Source organism: Xyrauchen texanus, chromosome 33 (genome assembly GCF_025860055.1).
Source record: "Xyrauchen texanus isolate HMW12.3.18 chromosome 33, RBS_HiC_50CHRs, whole genome shotgun sequence".
Classification (NCBI taxonomy): Eukaryota; Metazoa; Chordata; class Actinopteri; order Cypriniformes; family Catostomidae; genus Xyrauchen; species Xyrauchen texanus.
Window position 1 is genome coordinate 4787210 of NC_068308.1, and position 27281 is coordinate 4814490.

Below are 27281 nucleotides of genomic sequence, written 5' to 3' on the forward strand. Positions count from 1 at the left end.
AATGTTCTATGCTCATGCCAAAAAAAATTACATTTGGCAATTTGATTTACACTCTCACAAATCTCACTTTGCACATGCAAATAATTTAGGCACTATTTTACCTTCATTAACTGAAGGTAAGTGTGCACATATTTATAACGGTTTCATTTTCATTACTCTCACAGTAGAATTTCTGTTGTGAAACAGTGGCTAAATATCAAAGCTGGAGTATTAGACCTTTCTGATATATAGTGGTAAAAACATGCAGTTAAATGTAAACTATATTGATCGTATGGCCATATGCGATGCTTGCTTGGGAAGGGATTTGAGGTTGAACAGTTTGTGGTCTAGATGGTTCCCATACTTCCATTTGTGTTATTTCATAGTTTGGATTTCATCGTTTTGAAACTAGGATTCTTAAATGTGGATAATAACATCCTAATAATAAATAATGAGAAGGTGTGTCCAAATCTTTACTGGTAGCGTAAGTGTCGTGGGCAATGTAATGCAAATTAACGCATGATATGCAAACATACTAAATTTAACGAGCAAAATAACGTGTTTATCTTAGTATTTATTTTTTACTTCAAATAAGAAACTGTGTAACTTTTCTATTTGTTCATTTATGTCTTATCTGTGTCTTTTATTTTGTTGCACTGCTCATTTCCACCTGACAACTATGCAGTATTGTTTTCTGTCAAGGCTGCAGCATTGTGCATTAGAATTGCCACAAAAATCAACATTGTATCTGAAATTACATATTAAAGCATGTGAAACATTGTTTCCAGTGTTTGTGACTCCTGTGTAAATACATTTATGATGCCTCCGTGCTGCATTAAAAAGGCTGTGTCTTCATTATGTCATGTTGTATTACAGGCGTCACTCACCCTGTTCTGCCATCATCATCTCGATGACCTCCAGTGTGGCTTCGTCCTCACACAGATCGTACGGCATGTTTCCGTCAGCATTGACAGCTAGCAGATCTGCACCTCTAAACACACGCATTCATCAGTCAACAGTCTGCATCAAAGACAGCATGCCATTTGCCTATTCAAAAAAAATTAAAATCTACATGCAAAGCACAACACTCACAGACAAACAACGCATTTACAGAGCTCATTTTTAAGTTGTGTATGACATAGGACTGGGCAATATAAAATATCTAGGATATATTGTATGTTTCATTGCTGAAACAAATTGAATCAAAGTGGTAAATATAGTGATGATTTTAATTCACTTTTATATGGTCATTCAGTTTCAAAAGTTTTCCATAACTGAATGAAAAGCGAAAAAACAAATTACGTATCTGATAAGGATCGCAAACCAAAAATAAAAAATAAAATATGACTAACTGTAACCTGAAACTGTTTCCTGAGAAGTCATTGACTGACTGGTCAATGAGGCATCAAGACAACTGCCCTCGCTTTTGGATGTAACCATTGAATCAATGTTTTTTCATTGTCAATCAACCAAAAACATTCAATGAAGTCCCTGTGTGGCATTTTACCAGAGCATATTTTCCAAAGGCTGAAATATATCAAGATTTGTTCAGCTCTAACATGACAGCAATAAAACCAGCATAATAAATTAATTACAAATCAAGACTCACGCCTCTAGCAGTAACTGTACGAGATCCGTGTGTCCGCAGGTGGCTGCCGCGTGTAGAGGAGTCCACAGCTCACTGTCGCACACGTTCACACTCGCGCCCATGTCCAGAAGACAGCGTGCCATATCCACAAAATCATCTATACAACACTGCAGACAAGCACAACACAAATCAATATAACTGCCAATATCAACTGAACAATTATTTTTAAAGGGTTGCTTCTTAAACATACACTTTGTGCAGCATTACAAAAGTTTTGAGTGTGTACCTGATGTAACGCTGTGAGTCCATCTTCGTTGAACAGATCTGGACTCACGCCCTTATTCAGCAACTGTCGTACTATCATCAACAAACACAAAAACTCTAAAGTCACTAAAACTTTTATGAGTTTTGTTTCTATCATCAAATAATGACAAGAATAAAAGACAGCATTTAGCCATTCACTGTGAACAGTTGTGTTAATATCTACTCAACAGCACTGGAGTCATTTTTAAATGAGTTTTCTGCTGAGGAGGAACGCTGTGTTCTCCCGAGACATGAGAACGTTGTTATGGACCATGTGTGAAACGGATGGGTTAAGCCGTTGCGCAATGTCTCCAGAATGCAAGCGGGATCCGAGTTGGGGTATCAAAGCTCATTTTAAGGGTGTCACCCCATGCCATCCTTCTGGCCCCGCCCCTAATCTGGTGGTCTGACTTAAACAGTTGAAGGGATAGCTGACAAAAATGTTTTAGGGTCTACAGGGAATTACAGCAACAACCTGTGAGAATCACATTCTCATTAAACTAACCCCCTATGTTTCCCATGACTTATGCAAGTGAGGAAACTCATGCTCAAACAGATACCAGCAGCGGTGCCATAGCCAGAAGGCTTTGGGTGTGTCAAGGGAAAACAGGGTGTGCAAGAACTGATGCACAAAAAGTGACATTTATCTTTAACAACCATTGCATTCATTGTTGCATTTTTTTTTATCACAATCCTCCCCCACAAAAGTAAATGGAGAGACATTTGCACTATAAAGGATCAAAATCAAAATAAATGTGGGCCTGGGTAGCTCAGCAAGTATTGACGCTGACTACCACCCCTGGAGTCGCATATATGAATCCAGGGTGTGCCTAATGCCACCAGTCAGATCTCCTAAACAACCAAATTGGCCCGGTTGCTAGGGAGGGTAGAGTCACATAAGGTAACCACCTTGTGGTCATGATTAGTTGTTCTCACCCTCAGTGGGGCGCATGGCAAGTTGTGCGTAGATTGCGGAGAGTAGCATGAGACTCCACAGTGTCATGCAATGTAATTCAAACAGTGGAGGAGAGACCGAGTGCAATCATCGGTCAGGCATGCCGACATGGTCACTGAGTTGAGTTTCATTTCTGAGAAGGAAAGCTGACAACTGGGCACCAACACAATCTTTGCACAATTGACTCTGAGGCCTAAACACTCCAAATGTGAAAGCAACAGATACTGGTGTTCACAAGCCTGTTCCTCTGACTGTAGATTTATTTAAAAATGTGAACACCGCTGCGCTTCAGGGGAGAAAATGCTGCATGTACACATTTTGTGAATGTGCGAGGATCCAGAGACAAGCTGAAAAGTAGACCCCTCGAAGTCCCCTTAAGAATAGCCTGTGGCGAAGGGCTATGTGAACAGGAAAGTATGTATCTTTCAGGTCGATCGACACAAACCAGTCCAGAGGATGCACACAAGACAAAATCTGTCTCTGTGTGACCATCTTGAAAGAAGACTTCACGAGTGTCCGGTTCAAGTGCCTCAAGTCTGCCAATAAATTGCTGTGATTATATACAGTGTATCCGGAATGTAATCACAACGCTTCACTTTATCCACATTTTGTTATGTTACAGCCTTAATAAGCCTTAACAAATAAATAATAAATATATATAAATGCATTTTAAAAAAACACACATGTACATAAGTATTCATAGCCTTTGCTCAATACTTTGTTGAAGCACCTTTGGCACCAATTACAGCCTCAAGTCTTTTTGTGTATGATGCTACAAGCTTGGCACACCTATTTTTGGACAGTTTCTCCCATTCTTCTTTGCAGGACCTCTCAAGCTCCATCAAGTTGGATGGGAGCGTCGGTGCACAGCCATTTTCAGATCTCTCCAGAGATGTTCATTCGAGTCCAAGTCTGGGCTCTGGCTGGGCCACTCAATTCACAGAGTTGTCCCATAGCCACTCCTTTGTTATCTTGGCTGTGTGCTTAGGGTAGTTGTCCTGTTGGAAGATGAACCTTTGCTCCACTCTGAGGTCCAGAGCACTGTGGAGCAGGTTTTCATTAAGGATGTCTCTGTACATTTCTGTATTCATCTTTCCCTTGATCCTGACTAGTCTCCCAGTTCCTGCCACTCTGCCATACAGACCTGATTGGTGGAGTGCTGCAGAGATGGTTGTTCTTCTGGAAGGTTCTCCTCTCTCCACAGAGAAACACTGGAGCTCTATCAGAGTGACCATCGGGTTCTTGGTCACCTCCCTGACTAAGACCCTTCTCCCCCGATCGCTCAGTTTGGCCGGGCGGCCAGCTCTAGGAAGAGTACTGGTGGTTCCAAACTTCTTCCATGTATGGATGATGGAGCACAATTTTGAGTGTCATGGCAAAGGCTGTGAATACTTATGTACATATGATTTGTTTCAGTTTACATTTTTTATAAATTTGCAAAGATTACAAACAAACTTCTTTCACATAGTCATTATGGGGTATTGTTTGTAAAATTTTGAAGAAAATAATAAATGTAATAAATTTTGGAATAAGGCTGTAACATAACAAAATGTGGAAAAAGCGAAGCGCTGTGAATACTTTTTCCGGATGCACTGTAGGGCTTCAGAGATCGCAATTCGTGGGCGGAGCTTCCGAAAGCAACTGACTCAGCGTTGAACTAACTGACTTGAAAGGGAATGGTATAATCTGCTTTGTTTGAGTTATGTCTGTGAAATAAAATCAGTACTTTAAATTACAGAAATTCTGCACTTATTATCTGCTATTTCCATCGTTCTCTGTACAACTGTTTATGCCGTGGTTTTGGAATTTTTCCCTCACTCTGCTCTTTACAATTGTTCAGATTATCCTGACTCTAATCAGCATATTAAAATCAAACCTGGTTGGCCACTTTAAATGTCATTCAGATGGTCTCTCCTGTCTACCTGGGCAGTTTTTTGGACAGAATAAGCTGCAAAGTGGAACAGTTTTAATGCTGAAAGTCATTTTGAGCTTAAATGTGTCTCTTACCCTCCTCAATGTCATTCCTGGCTGCAGCCTCCAGTAAGGTGATGTTGGTGGGAAAAGTCACGTTCCTGCTCTTTTTCAGTCCATCTGCCTTTTGGTCAGCTTTATTAGCACGAGGTTTGTCCTCCATTTGAGCCCAACCTTTAAGCTGCTGCGCCCGTCTCTTCTGTGCATGCTTCAGACGCTCAGTGGCCGACAGACGGCCAATGGTTGCCATATCTGCTAACAGTTCTGCATGCTCTGCCATACCTCTTGAAAATCACCACTGTCAACGTCCTCACAATCACATCTGCTTTGATCTGACACCTTGTCCGATTGCAGACATCCGTCTTACTCACACCTGCAGCTCTGATGTCCGACCATCAGATCTATATTCAATGGGATCACGCAGAGATGCTGATGAAAGCCAATGAAATCACACCATATTCTTGACAGCCGTTCATATATGGACCAGGAGGACAAGTTCTGAAAAAGAAGGAGCATTTTCACATGTGAAAGGGATAGTACAGCCAAAAATGAATATACTGCAATCATACACTCAACCTCATGTAGTACATTCTTCCGAGCAACACAAAAGGAGAGGTTACATGTTAAGGCTAATTTATACTTCTGACTCGAACCTATGCTGTAGGATACGCATAGCTACGGTAGTTATGGCATAGCCTACGTTGCAGCCAGACGTTCACCACTTTAAATATGCAACAGCGCGTTGCATCGACACAGACCACAAGAGCTGTGCTCTGCTTTGTAACCAGAGACTGTCCCCCAGAATGACAAAAAATATATATGAAGAGGCGTTGTATTTTTTTCCACGATTATATTCCGTTTATGTTTAATGAAGTTACAAGTATAGATGCGACAAAAAGACACATCTGTTTACAACTTATGAACTCTGGGCTTTTACTCTATGTATGTGAGTGACACAATATTTGTTGTATTCTACTCAAGAAATTTCAAATCTGTACAATGTTTTGACCAAATGTATGAAAGCATGGTGTACAGAAAATAATCATATTTCATAAGAAAAAGAAAATTCTAATTTGTCAGCACATAAAACATTTTTAAAAAAAATTCAGCACGGAGCATCAAAACTGTGCTAAAATATTTATTTTATTATTATTTCAACAACTCAAGAGCATGTACACAATATATGCCTGATTTATTTTCACTCTGCATGGCAAACAACATGTATATTAAACATTATATACATATGTACCTACATTTTCATATATACAATTTCAGATATTTTGATACCTGGGTAGCTCAGCAAGTAATGACGCTGACTACCACCCCTGGAGTCACGAGTTTGAATCAAGGGCATGCTCAGTGACTACAGCCAGGTCTCCTAAGCAACCAAATTGGCCCAGTTGCTAGGGAGGGTAGAGTCACATGGGGTAACCTCCATGTGTTCGCTTTAATGTGGTTCGCTCTCGGTGGAACGCGTGGAGAGTTGTGCGTGGATGCCGCAGAGAATAAAGTGAAGCCTCCACACGCACTGTCTCCTGCAGTGACCAAGCCAAAAGGCGACCGTGGCAAGGAACACAAAACTCTATAAGAAGTTAGAGGAAAATAACCTTTGGAGAAACCAGGCTCAGCTGGGGGAGCCAGTTCCCATCTGGCGATGTAGCATGAACATTATGCCAACATGAACAAGTCTTGTTTTATGTGACTAAACGGAGATGTTGTTGACTTGTATTACACATAGATAACTAACATTGGCATTAATTTAATGCTGTTTGGCCTGAGGGGAACTGGCCCCACAAATTTTTCTCTATTAACTAACAGTTTTCTGTTCCTTTGACTTGTGCACTGGGGGTCTAAATACATATATAAAAAAAATCATAATCATAGTCATTTAGTCAATCTAAAATTATGTTTTTCATCAAACCGCACAATGATGACTTTAAGACATTACACCTTCATTTCCTGTTACTTTTTGTAAAGCTGCTTTGAAATTATTTTGATGGTTTAGAAAATCACCTGCCAGCATGTGAAGCGACTGAGACATGTAAAAGACCAGTCATGGTTTGTTTTGTGGTTACGTGTCGTGTTACTACTATGATAGACAAGTGTGCTACACAGTCTATCATTGGTCCACATATCAGAGCCGCGGCAGACTCCTAATGAGCTCATAAATGTTAAAGTGCTCGCCTGTTTCATTCTCCCCATCTTTCCTCGACAGTTCCCTGTAACTTTTAACTTTCTTTTCTAATGATAAAAGGCGAATATCAATAAAACTTCTATTATATACGGTTAATGAATACGCAGATCTCGTAATTCACGACCCTCAGGAAAATCCAGTGTTTTCTTCCTGTCAAGCGCTCATATAATAACTTCCTCTGAAGTGCGTATTCTTTCAGCCAGAATCAAAACTTCAGGATCAAAAGTTCCTCTGATTCACAAATCATGACAATCAGTCCATGACAATCCAAGCTATTTAAACTGTCAGAAGATTGCTGCTCTTGCTGGATCCGCACGAGCGGGCGAGTTCAATTTCAAAGTAAAAGCACTTCACGTGTGCTGTAAGTAAATGTCTTATTCACTATGCACAGTATGTACAATTGGTTTGATTCTGTATTTTTGGAGAAAATGCGATTGCTAACGTGGACACGTCATCCATGGATGCTGAACTACTGTGTGTGTATATATTGTTATTTCCTCCTTAACAATTTTTTCATGTGCAAACGAATCACTAAAATTTTATGAAATGAAAGGGGGCAGCGAGTTCTTCTCAGGGGCTCAAGTGAATCAGTGAATCATTTCTTTGAACTAGTTCATTACAACAGCCTGAATAAACTGTTTAACTAAAATGAATTTCGACTAGATTGACAAATCGTACATTTTTACCGGTTGATGTTTGAACGAATTAATAAATTGAACCAAACAGTTTAGGTAAGTGCGTTTGATCGCTGTCTCCGTTTGCTTGGCAGCTGCGTGACAATGTATTCTTTGGTCATTTTGCACCATAAGTCGTTGGACACAGCAGCTCATTACTGGAAAAGCTGTAGTATTATTGTGAAAATAGTTGAACTACTGTTACACTATAAATGAAATTAATTTATTTGCTAGCGTTTCTTTCAAACACTGATGTAGGGAAGTGGCTCCACTTATCAGGGCGTCCAAGAAAACACTGCCACCCAAGGCAACTTCCTATCCCTTTAAAGCCCGGCTCCAAAAACCTAGTGTGTTTCCTCCATAGACGGAGTTGTAAGGCATCAAACTATTCATCAGAGATCAAAATTAATCCAAGATTGTGAATGACATGAGAAATGTTTATTATAAATATTATAAATCTTGATTATACATTTAAAAAAAAAAATAATAATATCAATTATGTCCGCTCCGGGTTTTCTGTCTCACCGCTCACGCTTCCTGTCATGTCTTCCTTGTTGTCCGCTCGTGTTTCAAAAATATCAATTTTATTTAATTCTGAAAAGTAGCAATAAAAATTCCATTCGATTAGTTGGATTAATGTAACCTGTACTTACATTAGATTAAGAATCGTATTTGCCACTTCAACTCACTTCAACTGAAAATGCAAAGAATTGACAGCTCCCAGCATGCAATGTAGCATGAAAAAGGTTCGAGTTGTAGGCTTATTTTTTAAAATTTGTGGACTTTGTGCTTTTGTAATTACTGTTAGTAAATAGTTGTGTGGTGATGTTTATAGCTTATATTTTATTTAATGTTTTTTTGTTAAGTGTCACCATTTCTGAGCTTTGTATTGAAAACGCTGTGCCTTCCATTCAAACTTTTGGATGTCCAGTGTATAATTCATAATGTTCTTTAATCAGAACTTAAACATCAAAACTTTAGGTGCTGCAATGCATCCTGGGAAGCCTTGTGCGTCTTAAATATTGAAGTTAATTTAACAAAAACTATTTGATTCATATTTCTACAAATTAAACAGTTTTGACAATGCATTATTTAGTTGTTTGGGAAAACTTCTTAAGTTGAAGGAAATTTATATTTTTTGTTAATGTAACTCGAGTCAAAGTAAAAAGAACAGAGTTTAGTTTTTCTTTTTTTACAACGTGCAATATTTTTTAACATTTTTGCATTCCATCCCAGTTATGTATGACTTTTTCTTCTGCGGAACACAAATAATTTTTTGAAGAATATCTCAGCTCTGTAGGTCCTTACAATGCAAATGAATGGTGGACAGAACTTTGAAGTTGCAAAAAAAAAAACACATAAAGGCAGCATAATCCATACAATTCCAGTGTTCAAATCTATGTCTTCAGAAACTATATGATTTTACTATAAATATACTTTCAAACAGCCCTCCTATGCTCGTTCATGAGGTTTTCTTCTTGTGCAAATATGATTTATTTTTTCTTTTCCTTTCCATTATCCCAGCCTTTTATTTCTTTCACCGGAAAGGAACCCAGTAGATGGCAATATGCCTGAAAAATGCCAATTGCCAAAAGAACACGGTCCTCTTGTTGTCAAAGTGGAGATTAATTGTGCAAAGGACTTACAGTAATTGTTGATCTGTTTCTCACCCACACATCATATATCTTCTGAAGATGCATTTACCACTAGGATTACTTTTTGTGCTTTTTGGAGCTTCAAAGTTCTGGCTACCATTCACTGGGTGGGACCAATACATTGAATGGACCAACAGAGCGGAGACATTTTTCTAAAAATCTACTTTTTGTTCAGCAGAATAAAGTAAGTTATAGACACATACATAAATGATGAGAACATTTTCATTTTTGGGTGAACTATTCCTTTACTGTGTATATCCGGCATGCTAAACAAAGAATTGTTTCCGTTTTAATTTTAAGCACGTTTCAAAAACTCTTTTCCAGGTATTTCAGTACATGAAATACCTACATTTCTGAAAGCTACATTTAGTTTGAGCACTTCATGTAAATTGTGTATAACTTTTCATTCAGTTTCTCTCTGCACTTCTAAATTAATGTTAAACAAATCCGGCACCACTGTTTTAGACCTGATGAAAAAAAATATTAGTAAATAGGGGCACAGCTCCTTATTTACAGGGGTGTCAGCAATATCGCCATTGGTGTCTTCGCTGTCTGACCATTGAGGAAATATTTGCCAAGCGACCCCTTTTGGGGTTGATTTGGCACACCACTTTGTGTGCCTCGTTGCATGTGTTGCATACTCCATTTTTCGGCACGTTTTGCAGATACGCAGAACATCTCAAACAAGTGAAATTCTGTTTCACGTGGAGATAATATCTGAAAAATCAGTATTCAAGCAACTTTCTAGACAGATGATGAAAGAATTTCTGCTTTATTAAGAATTATCTTGATTTGCCAGAATAGCCTTAATCACTTCAACAGTAACAAGATAAAGGACCATGTTTAAGTTACGCTTCTGAACTGCTCGTGCAAAACTGATTGATCATTCCTATGATTGATCAGTATAGAGGAGATGATATTACCAGAGGCAAACATTTTCTTGATAATATTGTATTTCAACAATCATTTTGTGTGTTTAGACTCTCTAATTTGGACATTTCTGTCTACTGTTTAGAATCAGAACTGGCGATGCCTGGTTCGCCAATAAATCACTCTTTTTGAGTCGGTTCCGTTTGAAAGAACCGACTCAAAGAGTGATTTATTGGCGAACCAGGCATCGCCAGTTCTGATTCTAAACAGCGGTCAAACGGGTTAGTAAAACAGTCTGAATCAGTTCAAGATTCAATCAAAATCGGTTCACTGTGTACTGAATAGTTTGGAGGGGTTCAGTGAACAGTAATAGAATAATTTAGAACATAGAACAAACAGAGCACATAATGAAGAAAATATTTACCTACAATTAATTGAAGCAAAACCTACAAATGCACCATTTTGTTTGCCAGTAATGAAGGAGGTCTTTTGATTAAGTTCAATTCCTGTTTGTGCATCTTTTAAATGACTTACAGTAAAGATATTTCCCAACCAAAAGAATATTAAAACACTAACATTATATGAAAGAAATTAAATTACCAAAATGTATTTAGTACCACCTCTCAAGTACCATGTTTCTTAAAAGCACCAAGTAAATACAATGGTACAATATAGCTGCAAGCAACCATTATGGAGCCCAAGCACCAAAATGGTGCATTACAACATTAACCACAACCCAAATATCACATATGACAAAGCAAAAACACACACAATATTACACATCACCTCAGGGTGGATTTGAACCAACAACTTTGTGTTCAACAGGTCACTGCATAGTCCACTGCACCACAGAGCCACAACATGATGGCAGCCACTGTAATGGGCAGATGTAATGTAAAGGGTCTATTGGAATCATCAGGAGGTGTGTAATCCTCTGACAAATGGTTCAAAAGATATGCACAAAAGAAAAGTGCATTTTTTACATGGTGGTGGCGCTATATGTATATCCTATGTATGGTTTTATGGGCTGCCATAGACTCCCATTGGAGAGGAAGAATAAAAATAATAAATATTAGCTGCAAGCAGCAATTACAGGGCCAAGCACCAGCATGGAAACCACTGCACAACACTAAGCGCAAACCAAAGAGCACATATGATATACAGAACAAGCAAACAACACAGGATGGTTCACAGTTCAGAGAACAACCACTGGAACAATCCACTGCACCATAGAGACACAACTTTGTCAATCACCAAAGAACCATACCAAGCTTAGAGCATCACTGCCAAGCATATCACTCATCAAAATCAATTTTGATTACAAGTAACTTTTCCAAAAGATACAATTCTAAATTTGCTTTGATAAGCACCAACATGGAAACAACTGCACAACAATAAGAACAACCCAAAGAGCACATATGACACAGAGCAAACACACACAACATTTCAAGTTGCCTCAGGATCCTTTGGTGCTTGGCCGCTAATAATAATAATACTAATGGATACAATAGGGGCTATGCAGGTTTAGTGCTTGGCCCCTAATGAATACAGTAATCATTTAGTAAGATAGTGTTGATTTACAATTCATTACATATTAGGGCATCACAGAAAATGCCATTTCCCTAGTAATGCCTAAACAAATCTTATGACAAGGATGCCAAACAGTTACTGAGACTGCATATTAGGAACATGTATTTCTGTTATGACTTGTGTGAAGCAGGAGAAGGCAGGTGGGTGTTTTGGATCCAAATGCAGTTTTATTTGGGACTACACAAGGTAAACAAACTCAGGAACAAAAGAAAGGGTCCACGATGGGAAAAAGAAACTAAAACATGAGGTGACATACAAGGGTGAACAGGGAGCGAACATCCACGAAGGGCGGGGATAACCTAGAACGAACAAACAGGCAAACATAAACAGCAGGGTTATCCCGCACGAACCAGGGTTACCCTCGAACGGACCAGCGAACTGCAGGGAACAAGAACGAAGAACACATGAGAGCTTAGACAACGAAAGGACGAACAGGCAACGTCAACGCACGACAAAGGGAAGGGAAAACAGCGGGGTTTAAATAACGAGACACTGTAATGACAAAATGACGGACAGGTGCGGACAATAACACAGTGACGGGGCCGGAAAAGACGGGAAGTGTAGTTTTTCACAGAGACAGTGAAACACGAGCGGACAACAAGGAAGACATGACAGGAAGCGTGAGCGGTGAGACAGAAAACACGGAGCGGACAACAAGGGAGCGTGACACGGAACGTGATAAGGGAAAACGGAAAACACGGGACGGACAACACGGGATCGTAACAATTGCTAAATTATATGTGCTAAAAAAAAAAAAAACATGTATTGAAACTTGGTACTTGTCTTTTTTGCCATGCCCTGAGGGTATTTGAGCAATTTGGTAATAGAGGTCCAAAATATAGAATGGTTCTGTTCTCTTTAGATTGCTTGGTATGTGAAGTTATTCACATGTACCAAATTTTTGGCTGATCTGCAGACCATGTTGGACAAAATTTAGCAATTTCTAGGTATTTTTGTTTTCAAAACCATTCACCTATATTTTGTATGTACACAGATGAGCCAAAATATCATGAGCCCAGCAGCCAGTCGCCGGTTTTTGGTTTGTCCCTCCTCGGACTACTGTTGGTAGGTACACCACTGCTAAACGTGAGCACCCCACAAGATTTGCTGTATCAGAGACCCAGTCGTCTGGCCATAACCATTTTGCCCTTGTCAACATCGCTCAAGACTTTAGTCCTTACCTTTTCTCCTGCATTCAACACTACAGGAACTGAATGTTTTCTTACCATCTTATCTACCCAGACCTTGACATGTGGCATTGATAGGAGATGATCAATGTTATCGCTTCACCTGTGAGTGGTTATAATGTTTTGTCTTATCGGTTTATAATGTATGTTGGCCATGTTCAAACTAATGTTCACAGTCTATCAGTGTGCCAAATTTCACAACTGATATTTAAGATTTATATCTTAGTGTGGGGCACCATCCATGGTGCGTCATAATGCAACAGTTACTATCCATACAAGAACTCAATCCCTTACCTGCAGCTATTTATGCATCACCAATAGCTTATCTCACTCTCTTAATCTTTTGGCATTATTCAGCAGAACCAGTGAGGATGAAGTTCTATCCTTTTTTTAGTGTATAGTGTGTGAATGGGCATGCATGAAAACAGCAGTTTTTCCATCTCCAAAGTTAACTTGATAAAAGTGTGCTTCATAACTTTGCACAAAAACTGCACTGTGTTTGTGTGTTCAAGTGATTAGAATAGCTGATACTGTCCCTGGATCAATGGAATTTGTCTGTATTATGTCTTAGAAAGTACACTGTACAACTGCACAAAGTAAAAGGTCTTATCAGAATGCAGTACTAGACTCAGGTTGTAGTCCAAAATCCAGGAAAAGTTAGAGGCCTTGCCTTTTTTTTTTTTTTTTGATTCATAGAGATCACAAAGAAAAACAAAACATATATACAACGAATCAACCTTTAACTCCCACTACTACCCCTCCCCTATCAACAACCCCACCCACCAACGAACATCCCCGTGGTTTCACATAAGTACACACACACACACAAATAAATATATAATAATCATGCACATCTAAAACTACGCTTCTCTCTCCAGTCCCGCCCCGAGATCCCCCCAAAAATGTCAAATAACTGCCTCATTTCCCATCAAATGAATCCCAGATACCCAGCCTTCTACGCGCCTCCTCGAAAGCTGCCACCCTTTCAATTTCCTCACACCACTCCTGAATTGAGACTGCTCCAGCTGACTTCCATCCCCTTAAAACAATCTGCCTGCCTGTCATAACACTGGACAGGACCCAATTTTTTACGCATTTATCTCCTATATTGATGATCGCCCCACCATGGACTCCCTCTGGATTTTCCCATGGGTTTTTAAAAATGGCAGTTTTGGGTTTGAGTAAAATAAGGTCTGTGGTGAACATTATTTGTAGATAATTTGACGTTTTGTTCTACAACATAAATTAGTCATTCACAAATGAGATTTTTAAAACTACCATGTTTTAAACAAGTTGCTAGAAAAGCACTACAGTTTTCGGTTATATCAGGCAAGTTCAACTCACATGCTTTTGGTATTTGTAGTCCTTATCTACCAACTCGCTAACTTTTTTTTTAACACAGCAGCTTCGAAATTCATGTTTTAGGTTTGACTGAGTAAACTATGTTGTAGAACAAAACGTCCAAGTAATGTTTACCACAGACTGTATTTTACTCTAATCCAAAACTGCCATTACAAAAACCCATAGGCAATTCTCGAGGGTACCGCAGGTGAATCAGCCTACCGGGTTTGCCTACAAATTTAAGTCACAGCTGAACAGTTCTATATGGGTGTCTGTTGGATGTTACTACATTTATTACAATTCAAAAAAACCCTCATAATAAAATGGTTCTTCACAGCTCTACGGTTTTTATTGTCCCAGTTAAATGGTAGATACAAAATATTTCCACAAAATAAAAAGGGTTAGCCTATTCCCTAAAATGTGAAACACAGGAACTACATATTTTAAGAGTCAGTGTACATTGTTTTCTTTTCTTTTTTCTAAAATGAAATAAAAATAAAAAATAAATAAAAAAAAAATTAATAATAAATAAATGCTTTGATTTTTTTTCTCCATTTAAATAGAAAAGGCAAAAAACAAGAAAACAGCTTATGTTTTGATTATTTGTAGGGAAGAAAATGAGAAATGTGCAATCAGCTAAATGTAACATGTTTATTGCTTATGGAAATAAAAATAATTTACAGCTTGGATATTTATTTGAAATGTGATTGGTCAGCCTGCACTATAATTTGTCCTGCTTCCAGACTTGATGAGCCACAAAAAAAAAAAAAAAAAAAAAAAAAAGGTTCTTTAAAAAGTTAAATTACTAATAATAACAGTTATATTTAGAACCATATCTTCCTGACAAACCATTTTGTGCTTGACTTTGTGTGTTTAGCATTATTATTATTTTTTTTATTCTTGATCTTTTTTTTTTTTCTTTTTTTATCTGTAACCATCAATAAATTCTTTCAATGTCACATCATGATTGGTTGAATTGCAGCAAGTAGTAAACCACAGGAGTCCTGGCAGTTCAACCGACCAGTTACAGAACGTCAACACACTTTCCACAGGTAAACTTCATATCCTTTTCAATAGATGGTATTCGATTACAATGCATGATTGTTTTTTTTGTTTTTTTTTAAATTAACATGTTCATTAATTAGGTGAAACCAGTCAAGACATTGTCATATGTATATTGCTTTTTACCGTTTCAAAGCCATTGTGACAACAAACATTCACCCCCTGGTGACTCTATTTCACGGGCGGATTCACAGCTAAATATGAAGTAAAACTTAAATGGTGGATTGGGTCCTTCCAACTTGGTACTTGAAAAACGCATGTGGTTTTTCAACAATCGTGTCATGGTCCAAATCACTGGGATCACTTTTTCTCCCTTTCTGATGATTGATGTCAACATTAACTGAAGCTCCTGACACATATCTGCATGCACTGCACTGCTGCCACATAATTTGTTGATTAGATAATCACATGGATGATTGTTGGTGCCTGATGGGCTGGTTTGAGTATTTCAGTAACTGCTGATCTCCTGGGATTTTCACACACAACAGTCTCTAGAATTTACTCTGAATGGTGCCAAAAACAAAAAACATACAGTGAGCGGTAGTTCTGTGGATGGAAATGCCTTGTTGATGAGAGAGGTCAGAGAATGGCCAGACTGGTTCAAACTGACAAAGTCTATGGTAACTCAGTTAACTACTCAAATGTGGTAAAAAGAATATAATCTCAGAATGCAATTCTGACATGAGGGTTGGTGCTGCTTTGTTGGCACGAAGGGGACTGAAGGGTGTATATTCACATTACAGTGGTTTTTCATTTAATACACTCCAATAGCTGGGTTAAACATATTGGCTCGTTCTGTTGGGTTATTCTTAACGTTTATTGGGTTGTTTCTATAATAACGCACCCAGTTGTGTTAAAACTGGTCTTGCGTGGACATTTTAAATTTCAACGGTCCACCAGTGCCACTGCCAACAGAAGATACAGAGGTAAGTTAATATCACATTATATGAACACTTTGCATTTTCTTTATCAACATACAATAATAGCTGATTAATTCAATAATTTCCCCTTAAAGGTGGGGTATGTGATTTGCAAAACGGCCGGCAGATTTTGAAAATACACAACTCTAAGGTCCTACCTTCTCTCCTCCAACGCTGGCCCTGACTCCACCCATTCGAAAAACATGGACGCGCAATCATGCACGAGCGAAAACTCAGATGCGCAGTGTTCTAGACTCACTAGTCAAACAGTGCATTCACATGTCAGACAATTTTTCAGAGCAAATTGTTGACACAGCAGGAGGAGGGGGTCGCATACCACTCTTGAAAGGTGTAGAGCTGATTTTCTCATAACTGTAAAAAAAAAAGAACATCGCCAGCCCTGGCGTCTGTACAGCGGTCTTCTATTCAAAACAGGATTCATAGAAATGTGGAACAACCCCACTAGCACTATAAAAGCTCTATTCTCCATACATAAATACAATCGCTTCCTGTTACTGGGTCACGAGCTTTGAGTATGCGCACTGAACGGGACACGCAGCGCCAGGGTGGTGGGGGAGGGGGCATGGTACGACCGTTTGATTGACACATTTTCTGTCCAATGATTCTAGATGGTCTTGAAAATGATTGGCTGGAGTTTTTCGAGTCCTGCCCGTTCCACAGATGATTAAATTGCTTAATTTTCATTTCAGTGCTTCTAATTTACAGCCAGTAAGTGGGTTAGGAATAGGATTTCAAGTTATTTTGAAAAAATGGTCAAAAAAGAAAATCACATACCCCACCTTTAATTTTGGGTCTGCTGTATTGCTACTCACTTGGCAACAGACATAACACTTGCTATAAAGCCAGCCTATTTTAAACTGTGGCGTAGAAAATATTAATTGTGATGCTCCCCCTCACTTCTGTGTTCGTACCGACACTTATTTTTTTTTAATCATACATAATTTCTCATATATTTGTCCGACGCGCAAAGAAATTGTAAGATGCCTCGGCATTAAGACTCATTAAACGGTGTTGCAGACACTGCAGTTTTTCATCAACTGAAAGAAAAGTATATTTTCATTTTTAAAGTGTAACATTAAAATACTTCGAAGCATAAATATGAAACATTTTATGTAGAAAGTTATATCTGCAACGCACTAAATTATATAATACACAAATCGGACTCAAGATATTACACCAGGGATCTCTTATTCTTATTAAGATTTCTTATTTTCCTAGTTAATGGCTGTGCTGATGAAGGATTAATAGTGGTGTTTTCCTTATTAGATGACGTGTTGTTCTGAGAGCAAAACGAAACAAATGAAACACGGAATGTAGGCTGTCATCAGTGCAGTCTGACCGAAGCAAAGCGGGCACATTTACTCCCGCGATGAATTGAAAGAGAAGTGCTGCTGGCTCGTGATGTGCGAATGGCTTACACGTGCAGCGCGAATCTCATCACACTTTAATAGTGTTTAGCTTCCAATTCAGCTGATGAAAACACACTGCGTAATTCATGAGGAAAAATTTACATCAAGATGTAGATTGGAATGCAGGTGCGGAATTAATATAAATATACTCCTCTCTCACCGTTGCTGGCATGCCAATGATTACCCTGCCACGTGTGCCATAGGTTGCAACCCCTGTATTACACAATAGCCAGCATCTATATGACATTGGGTGATAGCCTAATCAGAAGCCACTTTTCAGATGAATTCACAACGGTTATGACTTTTTTCACGTCATGACATTTATCACTTTTATTGTAACTTTTTAATGCCAAAAAGCAGGAACATTTTGATTTTGTTCTTTTATCATTGCAGGAAGGTGCCAGGCTACGCCTCAGCCTGCTCCATGCCATGTCACAGTCACGCCTCAGCCTGCTCCATGCCATGTCACAGCCACGCCTCATCCTGCATTATGCCATGTCACAGTCACGCCTCAGCCTGCTCCATGCCATGTCACAGCCACGCCTCAGCCTGCTCCGTGCCATGTCACAGCCGAAACTCAGTCTACTCCATGCCATGTCTCAGCCAAGCTTCAGTCTGCTCCACGCCATGTTTCAGTCGAACCCCAGACTGCTCCATGTCACAAGCAAACTTCTGCTCACCGGCCCAGGCACAACTCCCTACGACTCCACCTTGGCTCCACCCCTCGAGCCTCTCATGCCACGCACCACTCATCAACAGGGCTCTACAGTGCGAGCATTTCACTCGAATTTGCCCCTAAAAATAGATATATTATAAAACCCACATTCCACAAGCGGAGATTTCTGTGATGACGTGGTCCAGTCAGAGAGAGAAAGGTAAACAATAGAAAAAGTAGCGGTATAGGCGACATCGCATTTTATTTTAAGCGAAAAAGAGATGAGAAAGAGGAATTTGGCGAGGGGGGTTCGCAAGGTTCAACTAACGAAGTCTCTTCACAAGGTTTACCGGAGACAGCTAACGTTAGGGATGCTGAGAGCAAAGCTACCATGACCACAGCTGTCACTTCAACGTCCACTGTAGCCGGTGAAGGGAGAACATATGGCTAGAGTTCGAAAACAACGTCATGTTTTGCAAATATTGTAGAGGGCAGAAACAGGTGGGCAACTCGTCCTTCGTGTCAGGAAACCCGCATCTGAAATAGTGATGGGTCATTTGAGTAGTCGGCTCTTAGGTGAACGTTGGGAGCCGGCTCGCATATCAGAATCTATTTATAAAAATATAGTTAAAAAAATATTAAGATATGAATAATCAAAAGATTTAAAAATAATGCTAAATACTCAAGCGCTCACCTGTCGCTCCTGTCAATCAGACACGCAGTGTCAACCAATGAACCAAAGATGCGTGAGGGAGGGCGGAGCCAACATATGTCGATATTTGAATTGTTACATTTATATGCACTTTGTTTATATATATTGAAAAGTTGTACTTTATATGCACACGTGAAATAACATCCTTTTTTACATTTATTTCAATTTGTGGGATGCTGCAGTTTTGCAAATTATTTATTTTTCTTTGATATGGTGCATTATTCTATTAGCTACTGCCGCTACCAACACGCATACTAAGTAGTTTGCGTAGGGCATCAACTCCCTAGGGGGGCACCATCTAGGATGGCACCAGAAAGTCCACCGGCTGCCATTACTCATTCTCTATACGTTATTCAAGGACCCGAAAGCAGTTGCGGAACACAGATAATCGCTTCACGCTCATATCACGTGTAGGCAGGGCCGGACCTAGGGTTTTGGGGGCCCTAAACAAAAATAGTGTATGGGGTCCTACAGGTTTCTAGAAAATTCTAGTTAATTTAGAAAAAAATATACGAAATGAAACATACTACGTTTCATTGATACGGTTGTGTGTTTTGTTGATTAGAGTAATTGATGGGCAAAAAATTAAATAAATGGGGGTGGTGGGTGGGGCCCCGAACCAATCACAGGGCCCTAAACAAATGTTTAGTTTGTTTATTAGGTTGGGCCGGCCCTGCGTGTAGGGCATCAATTTGGCCAGCGGTGGCCCTGTCTATTATGCTGTTCAGACTGTATTAGTTTTGAATGGTTAGATTTATATGCACTTTTTTTATATACAATAAGTTATACTTTAAATGCAAATGTTTAATAGCATTCTTTTTCATATCAAATCAATGCATTTTTAAATACATTGTGGTTAAGGTAGAGTATAATTTCATTTAATAATTTAATTCAAATTGTTTTAACACCAATTATGAAAAGAGCCGGAATGCCCATCGCTAATCTGAAAAGAGATAGTGTAGCGAAACATCTTACGGTGGCATATCCAGCGCTCTGGATGAGACCGGAGAAACCATCAAGCCCGTGTCAGCAGCCTTGAGGAGGCAAGTGCTGCAGTCTGAGGAGGAGAAGAGGAAGCAGCTGAAAATAAAGATAAACATGTGAAAGAAGAAGAACCTTTCGTCAAATTTGGGCCACTTATCAGACTCCACCACAAAAACAGAGTTTACATTAATCCCACATACGACAATGTGTGGAGATGATCGGTCAAATTGCTGACATAATGAGAGATCGCTGGCTGACCTCTAAGTATGCCTGACGGTCAACATACAAAAGCAGCTGGACAACTGATATCCTTTGATTTTAGTAGGCATGGGTGTGATTTGGGTGGTATCTGCTGTCCCTTAGTACACGCACACACACTCATACACGCAGTATAAATAAGTATGTAATAAATTGTTTGTTAATAAACTCTGTATTTAATTTTCACTGTGCTCCAAAATTTTTTCATTTAGGAGCTCATGTACTCCTTGGGAAAAAAGTTAGCGTAGAGCCCTGATCAAGACACCCCCCTCCCAGCTCCCTACAGAACACTTGACTTATGTCATGTTTATTCTGTTGGTTCCTGTTTTTCATGTCTTTTATTTTGAAAAGTTAGTCCTGTTCATGTCTTCAGGTCCTTCATTTTGAAATTTGTTCACTTCCTTGTTTAGTCATGACTAATTATTCTGTTCCCGCCATGTTTCATGTGTTTTTTTCTCATTGGTTCCTTTGTTTATTAGTCTTGTCTTGTCTTGTCTTGTTATATTGTTTTCAGTCTTTTATTTTCATTAGTGGTCTTGTTAACCATGTCAATGTATTTTAGTCCTCATGTTTGCCATTGTCCTTTGTGGAGTATTGTTAATGTAACTTTGTTGTTGTTTTGCTTAAGTCAAGATTTAGTCAAGTCATATTTTGTTTGTGTAAAGTCTAGTTTAGTCATGTTCATGTTTAGGTTTCATGTTTCTAGTTAGGGTTTTTGGAGCTCACTTTTGTTTAATAAACTGCACTTGTGTTCGTTTCTCCATCGTCATCGTTATCGTCTTCATCCTTGCCAGCAACGTTACACCATTGCGTACTTATTTATTTGTGGTGGTTCTTGTAAATTGAAACATGATTGTAAGTAACTTAATGATAAAAAGGATGTAAATTGATAACACAATTGCAACTATTTACTTAATTAATGAAAATGTTTGCAACCTTTAATTTAATGGAAATAAATATATATTTATAGATAAATAGAAAAAGATATTTGTTCATTATAATTTATTTACACCGCAATAATAATAATATTAATAATAACGTCACCAATAATAATAGTACCAATAATACGAGGATGGTTAAAGCAACATTTTGGCCCCCCAAAAAAATAAAACACCCAAAATTAGTTATTATTTAACGCAATTTATTGGGTAAAACTTGCTACCCAATGCATTGGGTTAAAATAACCCAACAATGGGTCGGTGCTATATCAACCCACCATTATGTGTTGGGTCATTTTTAACCCAACTGATTTTAGTGAGTACATTGCATTACAATTTGGACATACTGGGTTTTATGAGTAACACCGTCCTATGTGCATTTCCAGTTTAACTGTATCCGAATTGATGATTAAAACTGCTTGTATGTGTGTCACTAAAAGATAAACCTTTATTGAAAGAAATTATATTTTGGCTAAGGTAAGTAAACACCAGTATCACCTTTTCATGATTTTTTCATAGAAACAAAGATTTTGCTGGCTTGTGTTGTATCCCACAGTGCAGCACAATGAAGAAATATGGAATTTTGTCACACACATGGCAGAGAAGATTGTGGTTTAAGGAGCAGGTGTGCTTGTGTGAGCATCTCAAACATTGATATCAGTGTTTTCTTATTTCCATCATGTGTTGCAAAAAAAAAAAAAGAAAAATATCAGTTGTCATCCACTCTATGCAACACAATGTGGACACGTTTTCTTGCTCGACTTACCAAAAGTGAAGCGCTGCACTGTAATATATCAGCAGCTCATGAAGCATGAATGATTTGCATGCACTGCGCTCGTCTGTTGTTAACTAGCGCAATTTCGTCACACTTAAACAATGTTTAGGCTTACAGTATGATGAAGGGTTACAAAAAGCAGTAGATTGGCATGCAACATGAGATGTGAAGGACTACATATTAAAAAAAATACATCTCTCTCTAACTAATGATCTTGTGCCAGTGATTAAGCCTTCGCATGCCAATTCTGGCAAATGTGCCCTAGGTTTCCAACCCCTGGGGTACTTTTTAGAACCATTTTTCTTGTACAGGGTGAGCAACTACCACCCAAAATGTCAGCTTGCACACACAAATGAAATTACTTTTTATTTTTATGCTTAATAATATGGGTGTAAGTGCATCATTGTGATTTTGAAAATTTGATAGACTGATTATGGTAATTCATGACTGTAATAATAACCAATGTGTTAGAGAGACCGTCTCAGATTACATGAATGCTTAGTCACATGAAAATACCATAATTTAGAGTTAAAAAGACATGCAAGAGTTGTTAACAGTATGTCAATTTATTGTCCTTAAGTACTTGCACACCTTGTTTTCCCTTGATGCACCTTGAACCTTGTTTCTGGCTATCCCACTTGTGTATATAGTTATTAGTTAGATGTGTTTCTATGTACAGACCCTATTTAAGTTTCTACATTAGTCAATAAACCTGCTCTTCAGCACAGTTCAAGTTTTTATTCCACTTACGTGCTCTCAAAATCTTTGCAGGCTTTGAATTTTCTAGACACTGTTATTTCTGGATGACCAGAGCAACATTTCAGATGTGATTATTGATCCCCTGGTTACTCCAGTTATGAATGAGTTATTCAGTCACATGATTTTTGGATGCACATCTTGTATTCCTTATAAATTCAATAGTAGTTTCTTTGGTTAATGCGTTTCCATTATAGGTTACGCACATTTCTCTTATTTAATAAAAAATGTATACACCAAGCGAGCGTAGACATTTGTTATGCTCAATTTGGAGATTTTATTCACATCTTGGTGTTTCCATCCAGCAGTTTCTATGCAATATCCCAAAATGTGCATAAAAATATGTGGATGGAAGCCCAACTATTGTCATTAAAATGTTGCTGGGATTACACAAAATTGTTTAAAAAAAAAGTTACATTTTTAACATGCTCGGGAGTTCTAACACCGCTCATCAATATCGTTTGAGGTATCCAATCAAATCAAGGCAGGACTCTTTTTAACTCCAGCACCATGCATCAGCATGCTCAGCGGTTCAGATTAAGAGTGTATCTAACAAAATACGCAATATGAATGAATTTGGATATCTGGCTAGCTTTTGAAGAAAATTATCAATAAAACAACGTAGAAGCATTATCACCCTCAGATTAGAACATGTTGTGGCTTCCATTGTGTTTTTATGTTTTGGCAAGGACAGTGTTATATATTTTTAATGCAAACATTATTTATAAATAATTTACAATTAATTTGAGCTTATCCAATTTCTTATTACTTTAATTCTGACGTTTGGGGGGCCTGGGTAGCTCAGCGAGTATTGACACTGACTACCAACCCTGGAGTCTCGAGTTCGAATCAAGGGTGTGCCGAGTGACTCCAGCCAGGTATCCTAGGCAACCAAATTGCCCTGGTTGCTAGGGAGGGTAGAGTCACATGGCATAACCACCTTGTGGACGAAATTAGTGGTTCTCGCTCTCAATGGGGCATGTGGTAAGTTGTGCATGGATCGCGGAGAGTAGCATGAGCCTTCACATGCTATGAGCACCCGCGGTGTCATGCAAAACGAGGCACGTGATAAGATGCGCGGATGGACAGTCTTAGAAGTGGAGGCAACTGAGCTTTATACTGAGTTTAAAAACTAGCCAATTAAATGAGTAGTTCACCTAAAAATGGAAAATTCTATAATTTACTCACCCTTAAGTTATTTTAAAACCATATGCTATCACATTTTCTTTTAACATAAAAATATATACTTTAAGCAGCTTTATCCCATACAATCAGTTTATAGTGAGCGGTCAAGATTCAAAAAGGACTAATACGATTAAGCACTAGTAAAAGTGCAGTATAATGACAGCATAAAAGTTGTCCATATGACTTGTGCACTATATTCCAAGTTTTCTGGGGACAAACAGGAGCTTTGTGATGTATGAACTACTTTTATGGAATTTGATGATTTTATTTTATTTTTTCTTTGGACTTTGACAGGAGTGGTCAACTGTTTTTATATTGGAAAAGAGCAGCGTAAAGATTCTTGAAAAAAGATTGTCCACTGGGGAAATAAAACCCACAATGAAGGTGAAAAACCTTCAATTATGAGTCAATTACTCAGGGTGAATAAATATTTTTGTGTAATTTTTTGCTAGCCAGCTAACACATATCATTTTACAGAAACATCAGTGATGAAAAGAAATTCTAATTATATTTGTCTTTTCTTAGAGACAGCACAACAACAACATCAAAAAAAGCTGACAAAAAGGCAAATTGCTAGAAGACATTACAGTGGTAGTCTTGTATTATGTAAATAATAACAACCATTTTAAACAAAAATTATTTAAAAAAAATTGGGACTTTATCCCATTAAAGGCCTTTATTCCGAATATTATTGCATTCAGCGCCTTTACTATTTTAATGGACCAAAGAGGACCACTATTTTTGTGACCTCAACAACCATGACCCCCCACCCCCAAAATATTTGGTCCCTCACAATGTTCAATACATGGTTACGGCCTTGGTTATGTGGGTAGTTGACATGCAATTTCAAGCATTACCAGCAGTTTCCTGCAGTAAACTTGATAAATTACCATGCCAATGAGAAAAGGCTGTTTAGCTGCAATGTGAAATGGTGAATACTGGCATTGTAAAAAAAATATATATATTATGCTATTTAAATGTACAGATCACAACTAACTTTGACATAATTACTGCACTTGAGCTAACTGAGTAAAGTTAATGTGGGGCTGTTTTATTGTTTAAAGACTTTTCAGTATGCACGGAAAAATTGATTATCTACTATTGCCAAGGTGTGCAGCTTACAAAAGAGCACACTGCGCAAGATACTGTAGAAACCACAATGCAATATGCTCAACTTGATGTTCCATTTCTAGTGTGAAGTAAGTTCAACTGCGATTAACATCTCTTTCCAGAATTACTTTTAAGACATTTTTACACAAAACTGAATTAAAAATGCAAATGAACAAAATTTCTAAGATGATAACTGGATGCCACTCACTGAATAAAACATGCAACGTGATGAGATCATGTGACAACAATGTAGCTACAGTTTGAAATGTTTTACATACTGCACTTAAAAATATGAGGCAGTATATAGTAAACAGTACACAATTGAAACACAGCCATGTTTCTACGGAGAACAGCATTATAAAAAACAAAGTCTCCAGCACATATTTCTAACAGTAAACCGTTTTCAAACACTCTGCTCTCTGATTTGGAATGTTTCGGTAAAATGGTCTTGAGCACATGACAAGGATTATCAGAATGCCACACACACTTGCCTGCTCAATGCATTTACTGTGAAAACATTACAGTACTGTGAGAAAATGTATAAAGCGTAGGCAGCCACAAATGAACAATATGTCATCATTTACTCACCCTCAAGACGTTCCAAACCCATATGGCCCTCATTCTTCTGAGCAACACAAAAGGTGATGTTTAGCAGAATCTGTGTTCCATAAATGAAAAACTAATAATGACATAATTGCAACATAAAAGTAGTCCATAACAAGTCTTCTGAAGTCATATTATAGACTTGTGTGAAAAATAGACACATATAAGTCACTATTCACTGAAACTGAATGCTGCAGCTTTCAAATCTCACATGCTTCCATATTTAAAGTCAAGAAGCATTGTGCCAGATTTGATGTTGATGCAAATCAAACACCACTGGTTCTCATAACTGATTGTGACATGCAGGGTCTGTATAGCCTAAACAAAAATTGAGAGCTATGTTTGAGAGGGATGGATTTTCAGCTGATAATAACTTTTGAATTAAGATAATGAATTTCAATCTATTTCTCTATCTTATGCTTCAGACGACTAATAGGTAGGTCATGAGTCATAGGGACCACTTTAAATATACTTTTATGGCGCTTTCATGTCATTTTTGGAGCTAGCCAGCCCCTGGTTATGGGTTGTTAACAGTGGGGAAGAGGCAGTGTGAAAATTCTGCTAAACATCTCCTCTTGTGTTCTACAGAATACATACATGTCTGAAACAACATAAGAGTGAGTAAATACTGACAAAATGCATGCTATACAAATGGGAAATTTTTGCTTTTGTTGTGATGGTGCTGCTGAACTGAAGAAAACATTTTACTACAATCTTTGCATGCCTTTATGGTGTACGTTCGGAGCACAATGCTTACCATGTTCATGAACATAAGCAAAAACACGGTAGTACCATGGTACTTTTAGTAAGAGTCGCTATTTATTTGAAATTACATTTCCGGTTTACTAGCGGAATGCTAAGCTGAAGTTCAGAGTCCACCTGACACCTTATTAGATTTAATATTAAACACAGACCATTAGAGAACGTCTTAAACGCAGTAATAACTCTATGTCATCATTAATTAGTGATATGGAAGTGTAGTCTGTTTGTGTGTGTTAGAGTGGCCTGTACGCGCAGCTCAGCATCTGAACACACACCTGTCATTTAAACACCTGTTTGGCACGTCACTTTCAACACTTCTCACTTACCTGTTGCTCCAACTCAACTCGGGTGATGAATTCATGTTTGTTAATTTTCGTTTCAGTCCTTTTCGAGCTTTTACAGTAATAAACGCTTCTCTATAACTACCGCTACGCCCCGCGGCCCGTTCACTCGCTTATCCCAAACAGACAGGCAGCGCTGCCCGAACACAAACTGAGCGCGTCACCGAAGGTGAGACAACGCTCTGAGATGGGCGGGGATCAATGGGTCGGTCGAAGGCTCTGCTTGGACATGTAAGATGGTTCTCAATAATGTTTATCATATTTTAATTTTACTGTGTGTTTTCAATTCAATGTTTATAATTTTTTTCAGTGTAATTATGTAGGTGTAAATTATTGTCCAGACAGAATTGAAGGCAGAGTATTGAGAGCACTATCACGTGGTACTTGTGGTGTTTCTCAGCGCTGTTCAGGATTAACCATTCATAGTCGTTTCTGATTATGACATTGATATTAATGGGACCAATTTTACATCGTATCCCAGAG

At 38.3% G+C, this 27281-nt stretch overlaps 1 protein-coding gene across 4 annotated transcripts in view; it reads right to left on the bottom strand.

The window, feature by feature from the left end:
• ppp1r16a (protein phosphatase 1, regulatory subunit 16A) overlaps positions 1-27281 on the bottom strand; it is a 55777-nt gene that overhangs the window by 24591 nt on the left and 3905 nt on the right. For 2 of the 4 annotated variants that reach the window (XM_052102946.1, XM_052102945.1), the window contains exons 2-5: positions 4833-5294; positions 1854-1924; positions 1589-1734; positions 867-970 (exon numbers count right to left, since the gene is read on the bottom strand). In XM_052102946.1, the coding sequence (XP_051958906.1) occupies positions 867-970; positions 1589-1734; positions 1854-1924; positions 4833-5076 (565 nt within the window). In that variant the 5' untranslated portion in view covers positions 5077-5294. Of the gene's footprint in view, positions 1-866; positions 971-1588; positions 1735-1853; positions 1925-4832; positions 5295-20061; positions 20144-26783; positions 26925-27281 lie in introns of those variants that run through there. The other 2 variants (XM_052102944.1, XM_052102943.1) reach the window with 2 other exon arrangements.